Here is a 20,305-nt window from a genome sequence, read left to right on the forward strand (position 1 = left end):
TTCCTGCCACAGGCAATGACTAGTGTTTTTCAACCATCAATACTCCAATCTACCAAGTGATAACAGTTATAACAGGAGCAGAGCTGTCTGCCTCCACTTGCCACAGTCTTTCCCTTTCTTCCCCCTGCTGTGTTAGCGAGTGACTAACCTAGTGAAGTTCTATATTACATAACTCCTGGGGTTATGTAAACCACCCTTTTCCTATCCTCCAAAAAAATCACACATTGATAATTTCAATAAAAAATATGCTTCTTGTTTTAATATAATTGATGCATACTTTTTGGGAAAAAAATGTATTTTCTATTCTGTAAGTACATGTTCTATTGTTTCTAGAAAAAGCATCATACATATTTGCAGAGTGAACATTAGGCTCAATATGACCTTTGAGATTTGTTATAAATACGAAGACAGAACAATGCTAGAATAAGTTTCTGAATATAATAAGAGATGCAATTTTAGTGCTGGTTTACTCATGAGAATAATCATGTGAGATTGACTTCAGAAGCTAAAATTATTCAGGTAATTTTTTTTTTTTTGTAGGAGAAAGTACAGAGACTAAAAGTTATGTGCCTATCTATGTAAGAACGTAGGTAATTTGCTCTTACTTCTACCATTTTATAACAGATACTAATTATCACTGTCCCAAGTAACGATGAGGTAAGTCCAAATAAAGAGGACAGAACGATGGTAGAATGGAAGGTTCACTAATTGAAGAAGAGCACAATATAGGATGTGCCCTCTGTTGTGGCACGGAACATGATCTGAAAACATATTACGATAAATTTGTAACATCCTTTAAATGTCATTTCTTCCCCAATTTGAACTTTCAATAAAAATGAATATGTAAATAATGGAAGTGGTATGAGACAGTTCATTTGTTAAATATAAGAGGCCAAAAATAATGTGAATTCCTCCAGTGGGAGAAACTTCAGACATTTTAACGTGGGAAATCTAATTTTTGTCGCTTTGGATGGAGACTGAGCTCTTATAAATCTTCTGACACAGGCCATGAAAGAGTAGGAAGAAAGGTTAGGATATTGCAAAAGGAAGGTAGGGACCAGGTGACCATCCCTCCCAAGTAGAGCTCATTCCATTGTCCTGTTGTGTAACCAAGCAAAGCCAATCATAGAGCATGGGAAATGATGTGGTGAAAAGTAGTTAATAATAAAAATAATAACTAATATTTACTATGTACTTATGTCTCAAACATGGATACATGGGTGTATAATTATTATTATTATTTACTCCGTTCACTTACATTGTAAATATTATTTTGTGTGTATGCAATAGTTAATAAAAACAGTTAATATCCATAAACTATGTATTCAATTCTATAAGACAGAAAAGCACTTTCCGAGTGAATACCAAAAGTAGAGAATGAATTTAAAAAATACAAGAGCAGAAATAAACAAAACAGAAAATGAAGAAACCATATGGAGTCAACAAAGCAAACAGAGAAATTTCTTGCAGTACTGTTTTATCAAAGGAAAGAAAATACAAACAAATAATAATAAAATAAAAGTGGCACAAACTTTTATAAGTCATAATATAATCATATTAACAATTTGATGTTACTAAATTGAAATTTTAGGAAAAAAGGGCAACTTTCTGAAAAAAATATAAAAAGATCAAAATCAACTCAATAACAAATGTTTAAAGAACATGGGTATAATTTTTACATTAAATACATTGAACCAGTAGTCAAATAACCATCCTCAAGGTAGCATCAAGTCTAGATTGTTTTAGAGGCAAGTTTTGCCAGTCCTTCAAGGTACAGCAACTTACTCTATGCAAACTGTTCCAGAGAAGAAAATAATAATAATAATAATAATAATAATGATGATGATGATGATGATGATGATGAAACCTCCACAGCTCATTTCATTAATCTGGTTGAAAATCGATGCCAAACTTGTTCAAGGATATAGCAAACCATAGACCATTTTCACTTATGAACATAGATGCAAAAATATTATATAACTAGTAAACGTATGAGAAACCATTGCCAAGAGAGTTTCAGTAACTTGCCACAATCCCACAGCTAGTAAGTTGTGGAGCTGGACCAAAATGTATCTCAAGTTGAAGACTGTGCTTATGAGGAAGGATAGAATTAGGACCAATAGCAATACTTGTAAAAAAGGATGATCTTTAAATTTGGCTGGTTCCCAAGTCAATTCTCCCTGGACTGATGCTCAGCTGCAAAGGTGAAAGGGTGGCACTAGACTCAGCAGGTATTCCAGAGACCTGATCACAAGTCCCTGCCCCACTGTCCTGACCGTTCCTATTCCTCATCAGGAGTCTGCAGCTTCCTGAATGAACCCGGACATCAGACAGGTGTTCTTACCTGGTTCCTTCTTCCTAGTTATTTTTCGATTGTCATGCTAGGAATAGGGCTCAGGTCTGATCTCCTGATTACACCCCTCACCTAGTTCTTGTCAGTCCCTTCCACTGGGCCTGAATCCTGTAACTGAAAGAAGGACCCCCACTCTCCTAGACAAACCTCCCCTTATTGAGAATTTACACTTCCTGAAAGCCTGCCATTAGACCAGCTCCCCTACACATGTCCATCAACCCAGGTAGAACAAACAGGGTTCTAGAATCCCTTTTAGCCTTGGTGGTTTGGATTCCTTGCTCTGAGTTTCTCATACCTTCACCTGAGAAATCCTTGGTTTAAACACTCCCATCTACTAGAAGCTTCCATTAGAACTTATAGCAATATTAGGTACAAAACATAGCATGTCAGCCCACTTCCCACTATGTTATAAGCTTCATGAAGGCAAGAATTTTTAGCTGAGTTGTTCACTCCTTTATTTCTGGAGTCTGAAATAATGCCTGACACATAATAGGCAGTCAATAGGTATGTGTTGAATTATTGAATGGATCTACTTTGATTTCCCCACTGTTGGGTACACACTCAGGAAACTATCACTCTGTGAAAGCAAGCACAAAGATGGACAGTGTGGTGCCAAGCAGACTATTGTTGTGGTATATGGATGCTAGATTGCTTATCCCTTCCTGTGCTATTAAGCCACGTGGAAATTTCTAGAAACCAAAGTCTTTAATGGTTTATTATACTGAGATTTGCAGTCAGCTTCAACAGCTTCTTATGGGTGAGCTGCAATTGGTGATGGATGGGGGCACCTGGCAGTGCTTCATTCACAGAGTGTCATTGGTGGCAGTGCTGGCTTAGCTGCTGTCATCTTGCATCAGATGTTCGAGCCCTTTTCTTGGAAGAGATGACTGAGCTTTTTACTGTACATCTTTTTAAATAAAATAGAAGTACTACTGTTTGGTATTTTCCAGGTGGCCAACCCATTTTCTTTCATTTAAAAGCAAATATTTCATGCTTCCACATCTTGGGTGCCTAGGAAAACTTTTGGCATCAAGGAGTAGAAAATATTTGCTTCAGCATTTGTTAGCTGCCCATGTAATGACTGAATGTGACAGCTTGTCAGAATGACATTTAATATGCCTGTTGTACAGAAGTCATATTTCATTTACTTTTTTAGACATTGGCCCCAGGGAAAAGGGCTTTATGAATGTTAGCGGGAGTAATGGACTCTATTCATCCACTCAACACCCACACAGAGAAGTCTTTTACTTAGGTTTCCTGAAACTAAAGAAGTGATATTTTTAAGTTGCTGAAAGTAGACCAATAGCTAATTTAACCATAAATTGAGGATGTGCTCCCTGTTCAGGGCCTCAGAAAATACAGTAGCATTCCACTAATTTCTATGGCTTTTCTGTTAACTTTTCATGAGAATGAACAGTAGTAGTTCAAATCAACTACCATATTTTAAAACACGAGGAAGAAACAGTGCAGGAGTTTATAAATAAAATTCTTTCATATTGATTATTTCCTCAAAAGAAAAAGACTAGATGCTTCGAGATTCAGCAAGTAATATGGGGCTTCCTTATACAACAGAGGATGTTTACTTTCTCTTGTATCCAAACTGTATTCAAAATAACACATAGCATCACAAATCTAATAGATAAGAATAAGACTCTGGGAATGTAGTCACATTGTTTTTATCCTGTGGCACGACAGAAAATGTATTAACTTGCTGTAGTTCCCAGATACTCAAATGAACATGCTCAGTAAATATTAATGGCCTCTCCAACCTTTCATACTTCTGGATGGGTACATGTGTATTGGGGTGGGGAGATAGAAAGGCCTAGGACAGGATGATTTTTAGGTGGAAGATGACAATGACAGGAAGAAGAGGAAAAGAAATATAGATGTAAGTAACGGTGTTTAAATGTCAAGAGTATAGAAAGTTAAAACAAGGTATGTAATATTGGCAGAACTTTTATTCTATAAGAATGACAGAGTCGCTAAAATTGAGCAAAGTAGGATACATTAGTTCCCATAATGGAGGGCACAGATGGATTGTCTCAAGTAAATCCCCAGCAGAGTGTGCAGGACGGAGTGACCACAGCACAACATCAAAGGCATAAACACTGGGAGTTTTTTTAACAATGCCTTATACCCAGGTTATATCTGAAGCCAATTAATAAGAATTGCTGGGAGTGAGACCCCAGTTTTAAAGCTCTCTTAGGTGTTCTAATGAGTCAGATGTAAGAATCTCTGACCTAGATACTTGCAGCCTACTTGTATCTTCTAATCAGGTTGGTTCTTTCATTCAGCAAGAATTTACAAAGCATTGACCTGACCTCATGCTGAACAGTGTACTAAGCAATGGCGATGAAAACATTTATAAAGAACAACCAACAAGATATAGCGCTACCCCTAAGGATATCAGAAAAGGTTTTTGCAAAATAGTCAAATTAATCGTAATAACAAAAATAATAAAAATAACAGCACAGATGTATTGTTTACTGTGCCCTAGGCTATGCTGAATGCTAAACAATTATCCATTCCTTTAATCCTTTATAGATGAGGGAACTCCGGCTCAGAGAATTAACACAACTGGCTGGTTACAACAATGCTAATTAAGTGCCAGAGATGGGACTCACCAAGCAGTTTTCACTCTGAACCATACTACACTATGGGGGTCACAATGAAATGCTTTTGTAAAAGCCCAGAGGAAGACACTAATCCTTTAACCAGAAGGAGAGGGGGGTGTTTGGGGAAAGCTTTATAAAAGAGGTAAAACTTAAACCTTAAGTGTAAAAAATTAGTAGGAATTTTCCAGGGGGAAAATAACAGTTATGTTAGAATAGAATAGCATTTCCAAATATGGAAAGGCGCAGGCATATATGAAGAGTAGAGGATAATTTGTTGTGATAGTGAAGCTGAGGCCCTAAGGAAGTTTGTTTGGGGTCAGGCTTTCCCCATGTTCCCAGTTATTCCTGGGACATTAGAATAAACATTACAAATGAGCAGCTCAAGCAGAATGGTTTTCCTCTTTCAACTGTGATCAATCAATACATAGTTAGTAATTGACACTGCACCTACCAGTTCCTCATTGTTTAATGATGTCCTAATCATCATAGCCAGGGAGAGGCCAGATTTCCGGGCAGCCAAGGTCTAAAAGAAACAGAATTATGACTTATTAAAAGGGGAGGTTTCCATGTACATATTGCTTAGTAAATCGTGAAATATAGGCATATTGGCTATCACTGTTCATGTTTTTGTCAACAGACACCTGCCCTTTTCAGTAGTCAGTGGATTCATCTAGAACATGAAATCATAGAACATCAAAGCTGGAAAAAATCCAGATGATAAAAGTGAGGGCCAGCAAGGCAAGATGACCGGCCCAAGGTTTCCAGGCTAACAGGAGGCTTCTAGAACATTGTCATTCCCCAAGGTAGTCATGCTTACATTTCTTTATAAGACATGACCATCTATGCAGACCCAGCCTCATGTAGCCCTGAATCACAATTATTGCTTGATGGTCCTTTGTTTATTCTTTAGAATATTCTTGCATATCTAAGCAAGATATTTTCTTCCAGGTGCCTATTTTATCTACTGAGAATCATTATTCCTGGATTCATTTATCTCACTCAATCCTGGTAACTTGGGTGATCTTAAATAAGAGTCAAGTCCCTTCAGTTTTCCCACCTGTAAAACAGAACCCTCATCTGCTACTCTTACCCGAAACACATATGATATAATTAACTTGGCAGTGATACAGAGAACTTTAAAAATCATAAGATCCATATGGGAATATTAAATCTGCAATCCCATTAGTAGCAAAAGGAAGCCATAGTGGAATAACGCATTCCTGATTGTCCCCAGGCCCATCTGGTCATAAATACTGATATATCTCTTCATGGCTACAAAGCCACGCACTCAGATCAAGTTTCACACATGCCCAAGTAAGGAAGTCACTCTCCACCCATCTCCACCTCATCATGTCAACCTATAGAAGGTTTAGTCCAAGATGATCTCCCATCTCTGATAAATACTGTCCCCAAAATTATGCTTGTATCCTATTTTAGTCTTTTGTATTACATAATTTGGTTGTATACATAATTTGGTCTGTCTTTCAGAATTGAACAAGATGTTAAATTCTTGGAGAACCCAAACTTCTTTTTCTTGTATGCCTTTGTCTTTTCATTTCCCTGTCTTGCCCCTTTTACCCAATGAGTAAGTGCAGTGTATGTTTGAGAAGAGTGACAAATATTAATTACATAAATTGAAAAGCACTTACCATGGCCTGAAGATTCCAGGAGTGAGAGGAAACAAAGTGTAAATAATTAGACATATGAAAGGTGGGGAAAGAGTATAACAGTGATAAATTAGCTTAACACTTTAACATAATGTCACACTATAACTACAGGAATCTGAGATAATTACACTGACATGTCATGCTTTCCAGTATAAGATTTTTCCAGTCAAGATCATATTTTAAAAACAAAGTGATGGCCTTCCGATGAAGATTTTCTTAGTAATGTTATAAATTACTGATATGGAGAAATTATGCACATTGTACTAAAAAGGAAATTTGTGTTTCTCTGGAGGAAAATACATTTTTCATGTCATAAGCTATTAAGAATATTTCTATAGAAAAATGTGGAGACATTTCAGATGATAGAAAACACTTTTTTCCATGCTGATGGGCTATTTTTCCTACAATCTAATACAGATCATTATCAATTCTTTGCATTTCTAGGTGGTCTCTGGCATATTTATTTATAGGAGAGTGAGTTATTCAGAGTCATGATCAGGACTAGAAAAGATTTCAATGATTTGGGAACCATAATTTTCTTTAGGTATATAAGAGCTTATTAATTTGGCTAGAATTGACCTTAATATACCAGAATAAAGAATTGATTAATATTATCTGCTTGGTTTATAAAGTATTCAAGTCTACTGGGATAAGGTGAAGAAGTTCAAATCAAGCCTTAAACACTGCAAATTAAACTCATGCTCAGGCACAACCTTGAACATGTGAAAGCCCACTTGCAGCAGCTCGCTTGGCATGCTGCATGATTTCTTTTTGCTCCATTATAGTGTCATTTTAACTCAGTTTGTCAACTCAACTAATATGAAAAGCTGTCAAAAGATGAGAGTTATTTCCTCCATCTATTAGATTTTAAAGAAATAACAAATATAAAGAGTCTAGCCTCATATATTTTATTCCATGAAATACTTATGGGGTAGGCAGTTAATGAGAAGGAAAACATTACATTGTAATAAAGAAAATGTCAACGCATGGCATCAGAGAGAATTAAACAGGAGTAACTTACCACATCTCGGACAATGGGCAAAGTTTTTTTCCTGCGAAGATCTGGCATGCTGTCAATCCCGTAAAGTCCTCGCCCAGCCCTAAAGGGGGATATAAAAGTGATATTTTCAGTGGGTAAAATGATTTTCTATTTAAAAAATCCACTGTTCATAGTATAAAGGCTGAGAAAAGATTAAAGGGATACCATGGTTTTCCACTATTTCACAAAGCAGCAAAAATCTAGGAATAGACCATGGATCTAGGGACTTTGTCCGGTGAGAAGGAGAAAGACTCTAGCTACCACACCTCCCGATCTCTTGCCTTCCTGGCTAGTTCCATTCGTAGAAAATTTAAGACATATGTGGCCTGGCTGGAAATACTGTTTTTCTGTCAGTATCACAGAGAGGAGAATCAAAATTGTTAGGTATACAGAACTTTGTACCTCCAGGAGGAAACAGAACCATACTACTTTTGGTGCAAATTTGGTCTGCAATGGTAAAGAAATTACCTTTCTTATAAAAATAACATTTTTTGTGTGTGTGCTGCTTCTTCACAGACTAAATTCCAAAATGGCATCTCAAGAAGCCATGGACAAATTTAAAATATTAGCGATTACCCTTAAACCAGAAGTTCTACTTACCTGAATTTATCCTACAGAGAAATGCAGAGGATTAAGATAACTTTTTGTACAAGGATGCTTATTGCACTATTTTTATAATAGCAACACAAGTGGGTAACCTAAGTATTCATCAATAATATATTGATAATAGGAAGAATGCAATAAAGCGAATGAGGTAAATACATATGTACGCATATGAAAAAATACTCATGTTAAGTGAAAAGAGCAAGTTTGCATATTAGTAAGTTTAGTTTGATCCCATATGTGTGTGTGGTTATATATGCACAGAAAATATTGAGAAGGATATTGATCAAACTGATAACTGTAGTTATCTCTGTAAAGTGAAATTAGGAGAGAAAAAGAGAAGACTCGCTATGTTATAAATTTGGTGAGATTGTTTTGATAATGAGCGTGTGTGATTTTGCGATTAAAACAACTTTAAAAGAACACTAAAACATATATAAATCTTTATGTTTCTTAAAAAATGAGTCTGACATATTGAATTTGATCTTTTATTGCATCAAGTCTAGTCATTGTATTCAAAGAAGGTGCTAAAATCACTGATAGCTTCTCCTTATGCCCACTTGAACTACAAACCTCTTGCTAGCCTCTTGCTCAGCATCACCTAATTCGCCATGAACAGCACAGTTCATGGACCTGGGAGCTAGCCAGGCAGCTCCGCCACTGGAACAGGCGACAACAGCCAATAATAGGTTGTCAGAATTTTATAGTCCAGTTTTCCGCTGACAGAGAGATGACCTCTATGTTCTTGCTGTTTAGTTAAATAAAGGGCAATTTTTTGTCTTATTTGATTTCTCTTAGTAGCCATGGTCTTAACTCTAACACTCCTCGTGGGGTTGATTACTAGCTTGCTAACCTTTGAACAATTTACTAAATTCATTATACAACTCATGTAAAATAGTCAAAAAGGTAAAATAGTAATAAATGAATAGTAATAATGCCATAACATATATCTGGAAATCATTCTCAAATTTTACTAAATGTAAAATATTAAAACCAATGCATAAGTATGAAGAGGGTGTCAACGATGAGCCAATGATTCTTATAGTCATGCAATGCAACAAGAAGTTGCCAATAGTTTAGATCATAGAATAAAGAAAAAAGGTGAATGTGAAGCAGAGATCAAGGAAGATAAAAGAAAAGAGAGAAAGGAGAAAAGGGAAGAGAATGTGTTTAGTAGGAGAGGTGACACTTAAGATCCTGTCCACCACTGACTCTGTGGTGAAGAAGTCAGTACCGTTTCCCTTATTGCCCAGAATAATGCCATTCGGCATGCTCTAGGTGAGAGGCAAGTCACAGTAGTTTACAGGAGGTCAAAGCTTGGGAATTTGGGTAACAAAAAAGAATTATTGGCAGCATGCTCTTTCGAACTTCAAAAAACTGCAGAGTAGGAAAGTGAAAAAAAGGTGACAAATCTTTTTTTAAACCCCCGTCTTCAGAAAGCACACCAGCTACTCTATTAGTGCAGCTTTTTCTTCCCTCCTGTCCTCTTTCCATGTCTCTCCCCTCTTCTCGCCAATTCATGCTTGAACCTCCCACAGCCAGAACACCAAGTACATGGGAAAAGGGCTATGTGGTTGCATTTCTAGATATGTTTCTAGTTTCTTTTGCTCCGATCTTAGGCTGTGATTTCAAGCAGTTTCTATACTTTTTCTCCTCTGTGAACGGTAATAATAATGACATAAAGTGTGCATAAATAAATATTCTTACATCAAATTACATGTTAATCATACTAACTAGCTGCCTTCAGGTGTTTTGAAATGTTTTGACTCTTAAATAATGCAACTTTCATAGCTATGTAAAGAAACACATTCAATTGAGATAATGGTTGAGGAAATGGTTTATAAACTGCAGAGTGATATATAAACGAGTTGTGTATTAACTTCCTATTCATATTCATTTATTTTATATGTTTTCCTTCTCATAGAACTTAATTTAAATTCTCCAAGTGCACATGGCATCTTCATCCAACTCCATGTGCTTACAAATTCTGGAATCAGTTACACACATGTGTTTTCTCGGACCTGATACTTCACTGCTATGCTTGTTTCATCTGAGCAGATATGCAAGGGCCTAGGCCAAATCTGAACATTACGAAGTAATGGACCCAAGTTAAAAGACAAACATCAAAATTCATCTCTGCCTCTTATGAATGTGTCATTTAATTTCACTGAACTTACACTTTGTAATTTAGAAAATTACAACACAATAAAAATGTTCTCAACCTCAGCAGACAGTCTCAAAATTGTTCTTTGTCAGGTTGTGTTTCCTTACACTTACATTTTCATCACTAGTAAAAGAAGTTTATATAAACATACACTTTCATGAGCCTATCCATCAAGTAATAATAAAGCTTTTATTGCAAATCTAGACCTTATAAAAAAAAAAGTCTGCCCGACTGGCCTCACCTCATGAATAGAGAAACACTTGATAAATACTGTGAAACTCTAAACAAATGCAAAATATGTTTGTAGTATTTATTGGTAGGCTCCCTAGCCAGAAAAGATCTGTGAAAGATTAAATAACAAAAAATGGTGAAGACTGGAAATATCAATAGATAATAAATCATTGACTTTCCAGGAAAGAGGTCAAGTTCATGCGTAATAGTTAAAATCCAGAAGGAACTAATTATGCTTAAAGATGAGGAGGTCGAAGGAGTCACAAAACAGGCTATAGCAGATAAGTAACTCTGAAAGTAAGGTCTGATTCCAGGGGAGATGCTGTTTGATTTCAGTCCTTTCTGGTATAGCTGATTGGGTTAAGGTGGCCCTGACCATAGCCAACAAACTAGCTAATGATAGCTAATACTTACATGATGCTTAGCAGAAGCGAGATACAATGCTAACTATTATAGCTGACATTTACAGAATTCTTATTATTCTAAGCACTCTGTAAATAATTATATTTACCTCATTTTATTTAATGAATTGTTTTCATCAAAAATGGATATAACTTCTTGAACGTATACAGATGGAAAAAGAATTCTGAGAAGACACTAGGAGAGTATTGCATAAAAACTATCAAGCAGGTATATGAAAAAATGCTCAAACTCACTAAACCTCAGGGAAATGAGAATTAAAATGACGAAATTTCATCTCACACCTGTTAGAAAGGCTATTATCAAAAAGACAAAAGATAACAAGTGTTGGAGAGGATGCAGAGAAAAGGGAGCCTTTGTCCACTGTTGATGAGAACGTAAATTAGTATAGCCATTATCGGACACAGTATGGAGTTTCCTTAAAAAATTAAAAAAAAAAAAAAAAACTATTGTATGATCCAGCAATCCCACTACTGGCTTATATACCTAAAGGAAATGAAAACAGTATATTGAATAGATATTTGCACTCCTATGTTTATTGAAACATTATTCACAATAGCCAAGACATTAGAATCAACCTAAGTGTCCATCAACAGACAGAAAGATAAAGAAAATGTGGTATAGATACACACAGCCTTAATACGAATACTAAACAGCCTTAAAACAGAAAAGAAGGGAATCCTGTCATTTGTGACAACATAGATAAACATGGGGAACTTTGTGTTAAGTGAAATAAGCCAGGCACAGAAACAAATACCACATGATCTCACTCACATGTGGAATCTAATACAGTAGATCTCATAGAAGTGGACAGTAGAATTATGATTACCTGACACTGGGGCAGCTGGTGGGGTAGGAGAGTTATGGAGATGAAGAAAGAAAACTATCAAGCAGATTTTCCAAAGGTAGATCTTTCTGGCTATGAGATAAAGGTACGTTTTTTCCACAAGTGGATGGTTGATGGCTAATCGGCTAACATTCATAGGCTAGTTCATTTCCATTGGGAATCAAAAAATGTTTATATCCTAAGGATTAATTGAAGACTACAGGCCTAAAAAACAAGGCATAATACTTTCGTTTATTTCTGTGTTTCAACACAATTATTAGATAGGGCTATGTAATTAATCTTTGTCAGCATTATGGAACATTAAGGCAATGTAAAAGATTAATAATGAATCATTCTAAATTCCCTGTTTTTAATACAGCTATATTTTCTTTCAGACCTTTAAAAACAACTCATATTTATTTAGTTATTTAATGGTAAATATCATAATTTTTTATATTTTGCTTTTTTTTGCTTAACATTTGATTTTACATGGATTTAACACAATTTTCCTGATGATCATTACATACTTTATTTAATTATCCACTTGCTGAATATTAGCTATTCAGGATGTTTTCTTCCCCCTTGCTTGTTTTTTCTATTATTGTCAACACTGAATGAATATTTGAATCTGTGTAATTGATGATTCACTCTCCACATACAATTAGTCACCAATTCCTAAATATTTTCTGATTCATTAAAGCTAAGATACAATCTGTTGTAAGGTACAGCATTATCTTTTATAGCATTATAAAAAAAAATCCAATTATGTTATAACACCATGCTTTCTTAGCGATTACACTTTAAATTTAGGGCCCTTTTAAACTGATTTAATCTGTGACACAGATTTTTGTCATGCATCAACCATTTTCACCTATATGAAAAGGGAAATATAAACTGAGTTGAATTGTTCCTTAAACTTCTCAATCAGAGTCCAACTTTTTGGAATTACTCTTCAACTCAGAATTGTCAATATGTGGGACTTTTTCCAAATTATTGTCCTCTAAACCATCAACAGTATCAGTGATTTAGTATTACATAAAATAGTGCTCCATTATTATCTCTTTTGTTCCATGCAGCAGACAGCTGTATTGCAGTTTTTGATGCTGGTAAGCTCTCAATACTACAAAAAGCACCAGAGGAGACAAACATGACTCCTGTCCTTTCTCAAATCATCCTTATATTTTTAAACTGAAACACTGAGACATCGCAGTTATCTGGTCATGCCACCAAACAAAAACCATCAAACTGTGATACTTTCCCAGAGCACTTTTCACTATGTTTACAAATGTGTAGGCAATAAAACTTTTACAACTGCTGCTTCACTATCAATATTTTGAAGATACCATCAGTTACTAAGATGCATCTCAATTTGTTATAATGTATAAAAATGTATGTTGTAGATTTGTTAAAATATGATATTTTTGGTATCTATCCCCCTCTTGAACCCCCCAATCAACAGTAGCCAGATGTAGGTCTTACGATTTTACCTAAGCTCTCAGCGATTCTGACAGCCTGTTTTTTCACACTGCCAACAAAGTGAATTTTCTATAACACAAATATGAACATGTCATTTTCGTATTCAATATCCCTTATTGCCTACAGGATGTAGAACAAACTCCTTTACATCCCAGCAAAGTATGATTGCCCCTCCAGTGTCATCTCTTTTGACTTCCCCCGTGTACCTTCTTGTTTCAGACACCCTGAGCTCCTTGCAGACCCTTAAGGGCACTGTACTATTCCAGACTTCTCTATTTTTAACCTACTATTCCCTCGACTGCTACCGGCCTCCTCAAATAAAACTTGAACATATACTCATTGACCCATAAGGTAGATGTAAGTACCTCTTCCTCATCTCAACTAACTGTCCTGCTCTGTAACCTCAACATCAGGGATTCTCAGTGGGAAGGGATGGGGTGTTCAGGAAGGGGAGGGGACAAACATGGCTCCTGCCTCTCAGATGGGCTTCTCAGCAATTGTGTCAGTTGAAAGGTAAAGATCTGCTACTGACAGAGGGTGTCCTACTTTTTGGTTGAATGGAGGCAGAAAAATATCTGAGAACAAGTGTTATATGTCTTCTGTCATAGCCACAGTAAAGGTGCGTTCTGTTCATTTGTTTACAGGGTATGTCATCACTAGAACACATATTTCAAAAAATTAGGAAAGAAATTGTACTCAGTTACTTCCCTTGAAACATCTCTGGCATGTAACGGGAATGAATGGCAGTGCAGGTTCAAGTGTATAGGCCTTGATACCAGGGAGATCTGGCATTCAATAAATCATGACCTTAGTTTTAAAAGTTAGATTTTTTATCTCTGAAATAACATCAGGAAAGAGACAGAAGCCTGAAGATCAGGGAGAAAGTCAGGGAGTTCACACTAAAGAGCGTTAGTAGGCAAGGACTTAATCATAGGGAAGAGTTGATTAGGTCAATAACCTCTATGAATTTCAATGATCTCCTATGGAAAATGGAGAAAATTGCTAGACAGCATTGTTGGGAGCATTGACTAAGATAATAGATGTAAATAGATTATACATTATTGATAGTAACTATTTTATCATAGACTTGTAGAGACAGGAACAGTATTGAAGTTGATTTAATGCACGCTGGAACACTGCTATCCTAGGTTTACTTACATTCCTCCAAACTAAGAAATAGATTAGTAACAGAGTCTAACTTACACAGTAGGCATGAATTTAATCGGTAGCTATCTACACAGAGAATTAAAGGAAGAGATGGGCAGAATGCCAATGTTGTGAATATTCCCTATATCGTATTCTGAGCTCTATTAACTCTCTCTTCTGATTCAGCTTTGGTCCACACTTCTTACCTCTGCTGGTCCTTGGTGAGCATCTTAGTTCTGATGATGCTACATCCTGGTTGAGCTAATTCCTTGCCTCATCTTCATTTATATAATTTTACATCAGACAATGGTCTCACTGATAACCCAACCAAGTTCATTTTTCTGTTTAAACTCTGAGAAACACTGCTTTTATCCTCTCAAATATTTTTTTCTAAGCCTTGTGTCAAAACAAAAAATACCTTCTCAAAACAGAAAAATGAGAAAGCTTCTCCCCAGTATTAGTCATTCTAGACTCCCCCATCTTCTCTCCATTAACTCTGGGATTCTTTTAACAGTGGCCATAAAGTAGGATGTTTTTCTTTACTGGAAATCATCTATAGTACTCTAAAGTAACCTTGATGATTGCTTTGGAAGGAACCACATTAGAGACTAACATATTGTCTCTCAATAAGACCAGTATGGCCATATTTTCTCTTGCTTTGGAGTGATCATGAGCTCCTTGATTGAACATGAGATGGAGTTTAGAGGTCATGATAAAAATATATAATTATGCTCAGTGGAACAATACGGTCTATGCCTGAGAGGCAAGAGGAAAATGAAACTTGAATAGGGCACAGTATATTCATACTTTTATCTCCTCATTCTGGGCATATATTAATAAAATAGTGAACTGGCATATTGAATTACCCATCATTTTTAATGTTTTCTTTTCTCCCTCTCCCTGTCTGTCTTTTTTTCTTCTATTGCTCTTTCTCTAGTTCATAGAGTAAATTTGCATATGAAGTGACTGCTGAAGCAGGTGAGAAACAGGTCTGTTCTGCTGAGTGCCTGGAACACAGTGGGTACCAATAAATAGTTTTAAAATGTTCTTGAATATTTCCATAAACCTGCCAGCACTTCCAAGTGAATACATCTATTTTAGAACCAATTATTTTCCCTGTAAGTTTTTTTTTCAGATGTCTCCTTTAAATGTCTCTATTTTGTATATTACCACTGTTTGTGCAAGGAGGTTTAAAATACTAAATAACAGTCAATCCAAGTTGTAAAACTGAAGCAACCTAAGAAACGATATATTACAACATTCTTGTATTTTAGGGACATGGAAACTGAGCTGCAAATAATTTAAATTTCTTGTCCAAGATACCAGACCATCACTGCAGTCCTGTCCTTTTTCCTTCTCCTTTGCCTCTAATATCTGAAAAGTATCAGCTTTGTCCATTTTCTTTCATAATCTCTTTCTCTCCCTCCCCCTGCAACCTTACATCCTCTCTCATTTGCATCTTCTTTTATATTTTGATCACCACAGATATTTGTTGTGAATTTTATTGTGTTATGCCTGGAATTCTTTTCTTTGAAAACAACCAATTTCCCCATCTCCAGTGTAACTTAGCTTTAATTTATCTTGAATAAAACTGCTACATCCATTTCCTGATAGGTATTTAGCCAGGAGACTAACATGATGAAAGTGGTGTTTTAAGAAGACCAGTGTGGCAGTACTATTCGTGATGGATTAGAGGACAGATAAAGGAGACAGAGAGACGATCTAAAAGATTGTGGAAGTAAGTCTGGATTCCTTAATGCATTTTTTAATGAGGGTCTTCATGGGGTGGTTCACCACTTTCTTTTTCAACCTCTACATCCACCTTATGAACTCTGGTGAAATTCCCATTTCAAACTGCTATTTTAAAGATTAAATGGCCTCGTTGTCAAGGAGAGTCTCTATATTCTACTAAATTACTTTCTCCTTTCTTGAGCATTTGACCTCTTTAAAGCTCCATAAGGCTCCTTAACACGTTAGGCAGGCCTTTTTTTTTTTTTCCCAACCCTTTGTTCCTTCAAAACATGGTCTCAGAAGTGCTGATGACACTTTACATTATTTTTTGAAAAGTTAATGCCATTTTAAATTTTTTAAAGAGATAAAGGGGACATGAAAGATACACCACCCTGGTGGGAAAGGGGATTGCAGATTATATTTCCAGTGATTACAAATATTTTTCATAGCAAAACAAATAACCACATGGTCTTGTGTTTTTATTACAGTGAGTTGAGGAAGTACCTAAATGCAGCTTTTAATACCTTCCTGAAGGGTTTCTCAGTGTTAGGTTTGGGGACAATGCCAGGTGTCAGGGATTAACTTCTAACAACTCAGTTATAGTATGCACCTTTTAGAACTCAATTCCTTAACAAATTGTTTATCAAATAGACAATAGAGCCTTTTCTAGGGCTTGCAATTCTCCATACTAAAAACCAGTCTTACCCCTTCCATAATGTTATGTGCATTTAACCTAACTTCAGACATTATCGCATGATACAGAATAGAAAATAAATAAAATAAATAAATAAATAATGCAGTACCCACTATTGCTTGAAAAACATTCCTTTTAATTAAAATTCATGCTCTATGCAGTCTCCATTCAGGATGTTAGTTTTTAAACTTCTCAACCACACATCTGTGGCTCAAAGCTGTGGTAAATATAAAATTGTGTATATGAACATTCCTCGGTTTGAAGCTAATTTTCTTAGTAATCTCTTTCTGGAAAATCTCAGCATCCATTTACATAAAGTACAATCATTCATAATTAATGAAAGACCAGCTTCTTAATAGGCTTTACATAAATGCCATTAAATAAAATCAAATATTCAATAGCAGAGAAACTATATTTCTCAAAGCTGAACCTTAGATTCCTTTTAATTACACTGTTCTTTAGAAGTATGCTGCCTATTTAAACCCCTGGAACTTTTAACAATCTCTCTTTTATCACTAATGAAAATTAGCAATACCTGACAGCAGAAACTAAAGCTGCTAGGAATTGCCAAACTTTCACAGCCCACATCCCTCACACTATTAGACAATGTTCCTTTTTCACAGTTTCACCACTGTATGCTGACAGGAGCACAAAACGTAACCCAGACTTCAGCTCAGACTAAAGACACATCCGATCCAGTGGTTTAGCTTTGAAAGATAATGCCAAGAAAGGCCTTTCAAACCCTGCTTACCTCGAAGGATAAAGAATGAAGAGTGAAAACTCCTTCTGTGTCTATTTCAGTAAGTTACCCATTAACAGACAAGACAACTGAGTCCAGCCCTGGTTGTATGTCATCCCATGGTTGTATTACAAGGGAACTGAATTCTTAAGGTGGAATTAAAATACAATTTTAGACAAACAAATATATACCAGCTACTGTTTTATAAAGTGCCAACCAGAGGGTGGGTGTTGAAGAGATTCCACTTGACCCACACATGCGAGGATAGACTGTAATAATATAGTTGTCCTTCTGTATTTGTGGGTTCCACATCCAAGGACTCAACCAAATATGGATCAAAAATATTCAAAAAATTAAAAATTAAAACAATAAAAAATAATACAACAATACAAAATAATACAAATAAAACAATGCAGTATAACAACTATTTACATAGCATTTACATTGTATTAGGTATTATATATAATCTAGAGATGATTTAAAGTATAGAGAATGGAGGTAGGTTGTATGCAAATGCTGCACCATTCTGCATAAGGGACTTGAGCATCCATGGATTATGGTATCCACCGGGGTCCTGGAACAAATCCCCCACAGACACTGAGGGATGACTGTAATATGGCATCAATTATATTTTTAAAAATTTCTCTGACCATTGGTTCTCAGTTTGTTATTCCTCTCCCTCAGTAACTCCACTTCTGCCTTTGCCTCCCTGGATATGTGATATAAACTCCTATGGCTGGTAGACTTCTGGCAGCATTAGACTAGAGAACATGCTTAGTTATGAAAGTTTCAAGCATGACCACCTATTATACCGGGCAAGTTGGGAAATGGCTTTTCCAACCTACCCATCTGCTACAAAATAATTCTTCTGTGCCATGGTTTGAATATTTGTCCTCTCCAAAACTCATGTTGGAACTTAATCCCTGGTATTTGAATGGTGGGGACTTTAAGAGGCAATTGAATCATGAGGACTATGCCCTCATGGATGGATAAACCCATTCATGGGTTAATGGGTTAATAGTTTAGTGGGAGTAGACTGGGGGCTTTATAAGGAAAGGAAGAAGGCTCATGGAAACCTGATCTTGCTCAGCCCTCACCATGTGATACTTTGCATCATCACAGGACTCTGCAGAGAGTCCCCACCAAAAAGAAAGCCCTCACTGGATGCACCCCTTCATTTTGGACTTTCCAGCCTCTGAAACTGTAAGATATAAATTTCATTTTCTTATAGTTACTAGAGGTGGGAAATAGGGAGGGGGTAGGTGGATAGGGAGTAAGTGGGTAAGGGACATAAAAAGTAATTACGATCCATAATGATGAACACACTGAGAATATTGATTTGATTATCACATACTGTACACAAACTGATAGTCAACTCCATACCCCATAAATATGTATAAATAAAAAAAAACCCCAGTTTCATGTACTCTGTTATAAGCAACGAAAAACTAACTAATGCATTCTACAACCCATGAAAGTACTCGAAAGAACAACCGAGCAGGGTTTTGTAAGTGATCAGGAGCTTATAAAGTTAATAAGATTCAACCGTACACTCTTAGATAACTATTTAATAGGAGAGGACCAATCTGACCATGCTACTATTTCATTTAATGTGTTTCTTTTATAACACATATCAAGCTTATGCTAAAGTTATTTGCTCACATCTGACTTCCCCCAGATTATGGACTCCTCAAAAAACAGGAACTATGTACAATTTACTTTTTGTCTCTAGTATTTAGTATAGGATTTTACACATATGAGATAATAAATAATAATAAAATTCATGAATAGAAGAATTTCTTTCATTTTTGTAAACACTCCTTACTAAAGCAAACACACACACACGCATGCACACACACACTGAAGTCTTGAGTAATAAGAAATTAAGACTGTCCCAGTTTTCATTTCTGCCTTAGAGTTTGCAACAGAGATTATTTTTCTAACAGAAATGATTCTCTGAAAATTGAAAACAAATAAATTTGTTATTTCTCCAAGCCAAAATGTTGTTCTTCCTGTTCTTAGCATAGAGCATTTTGCTTCCTCAAGGCAATCAGGGGTTAAATAGCAAATAATTACTGTTTGTTCCTAATGGATACACCCTGCATTTTCAGGTATGGATGCTGGAAAAATGGAGCTTTAAAAAACACACACCAACCCAAAAAGTAATTACAGCTATTTAAACAAAGACAAATCCATCTATGTTTAGCTTACTGTGTAATCAACTCTGCAGACTGTCAAACTAGTATTCTAGAAACACTTTTCAACCCCAATATTTAAAACAAACAAACAAACAAACACAGATCTAATTAGGGTGGAGGGGAGAAGAGGGAACCAAACTATGTAGATCTGGGAGATATGGCTGTGCTCACTGAAAAAGCAGAAAAAGGAAAGATCTCGTTTATTCTGCCCAGCTCCTGTAAGGAGCCCCTCATCATGTACATAATTTAGCAGTTTTTTTTCAAAATGTTGATATTGGAGCTGGTTGTCGGTGACTGTATATGATTCCCTGGACTTAGGCAAGAATCATCTGGCCAGTGGTATGTTGAGTATAGTTATTTGAAAATAGGCATGTTTCTGAATGTGGTCAATAACACAAAAATG

At 36.0% G+C, this 20,305-nt stretch overlaps 1 protein-coding gene across 2 annotated transcripts in view; it reads right to left on the minus strand.

The window, feature by feature from the left end:
* Positions 1–20,305, minus strand: part of UNC13C (unc-13 homolog C) — a 568,114-nt gene that overhangs the window by 376,739 nt on the left and 171,070 nt on the right. The window contains exons 4-6 of one of the 2 annotated variants that reach the window (XM_063089570.1): positions 7,657–7,735; positions 6,618–6,623; positions 5,420–5,491 (exon numbers count right to left, since the gene is read on the minus strand). In XM_063089570.1, the coding sequence (XP_062945640.1) occupies positions 5,420–5,491; positions 6,618–6,623; positions 7,657–7,735 (157 nt within the window). The remainder of the gene's footprint in view (positions 1–5,419; positions 5,492–6,617; positions 6,624–7,656; positions 7,736–20,305) is intronic. The other variant, XM_063089569.1, reaches the window with a different exon arrangement.

This window comes from Cynocephalus volans, chromosome 3 (genome assembly GCF_027409185.1).
Source record: "Cynocephalus volans isolate mCynVol1 chromosome 3, mCynVol1.pri, whole genome shotgun sequence".
NCBI classification, from domain to species: domain Eukaryota; kingdom Metazoa; phylum Chordata; class Mammalia; order Dermoptera; family Cynocephalidae; genus Cynocephalus; species Cynocephalus volans.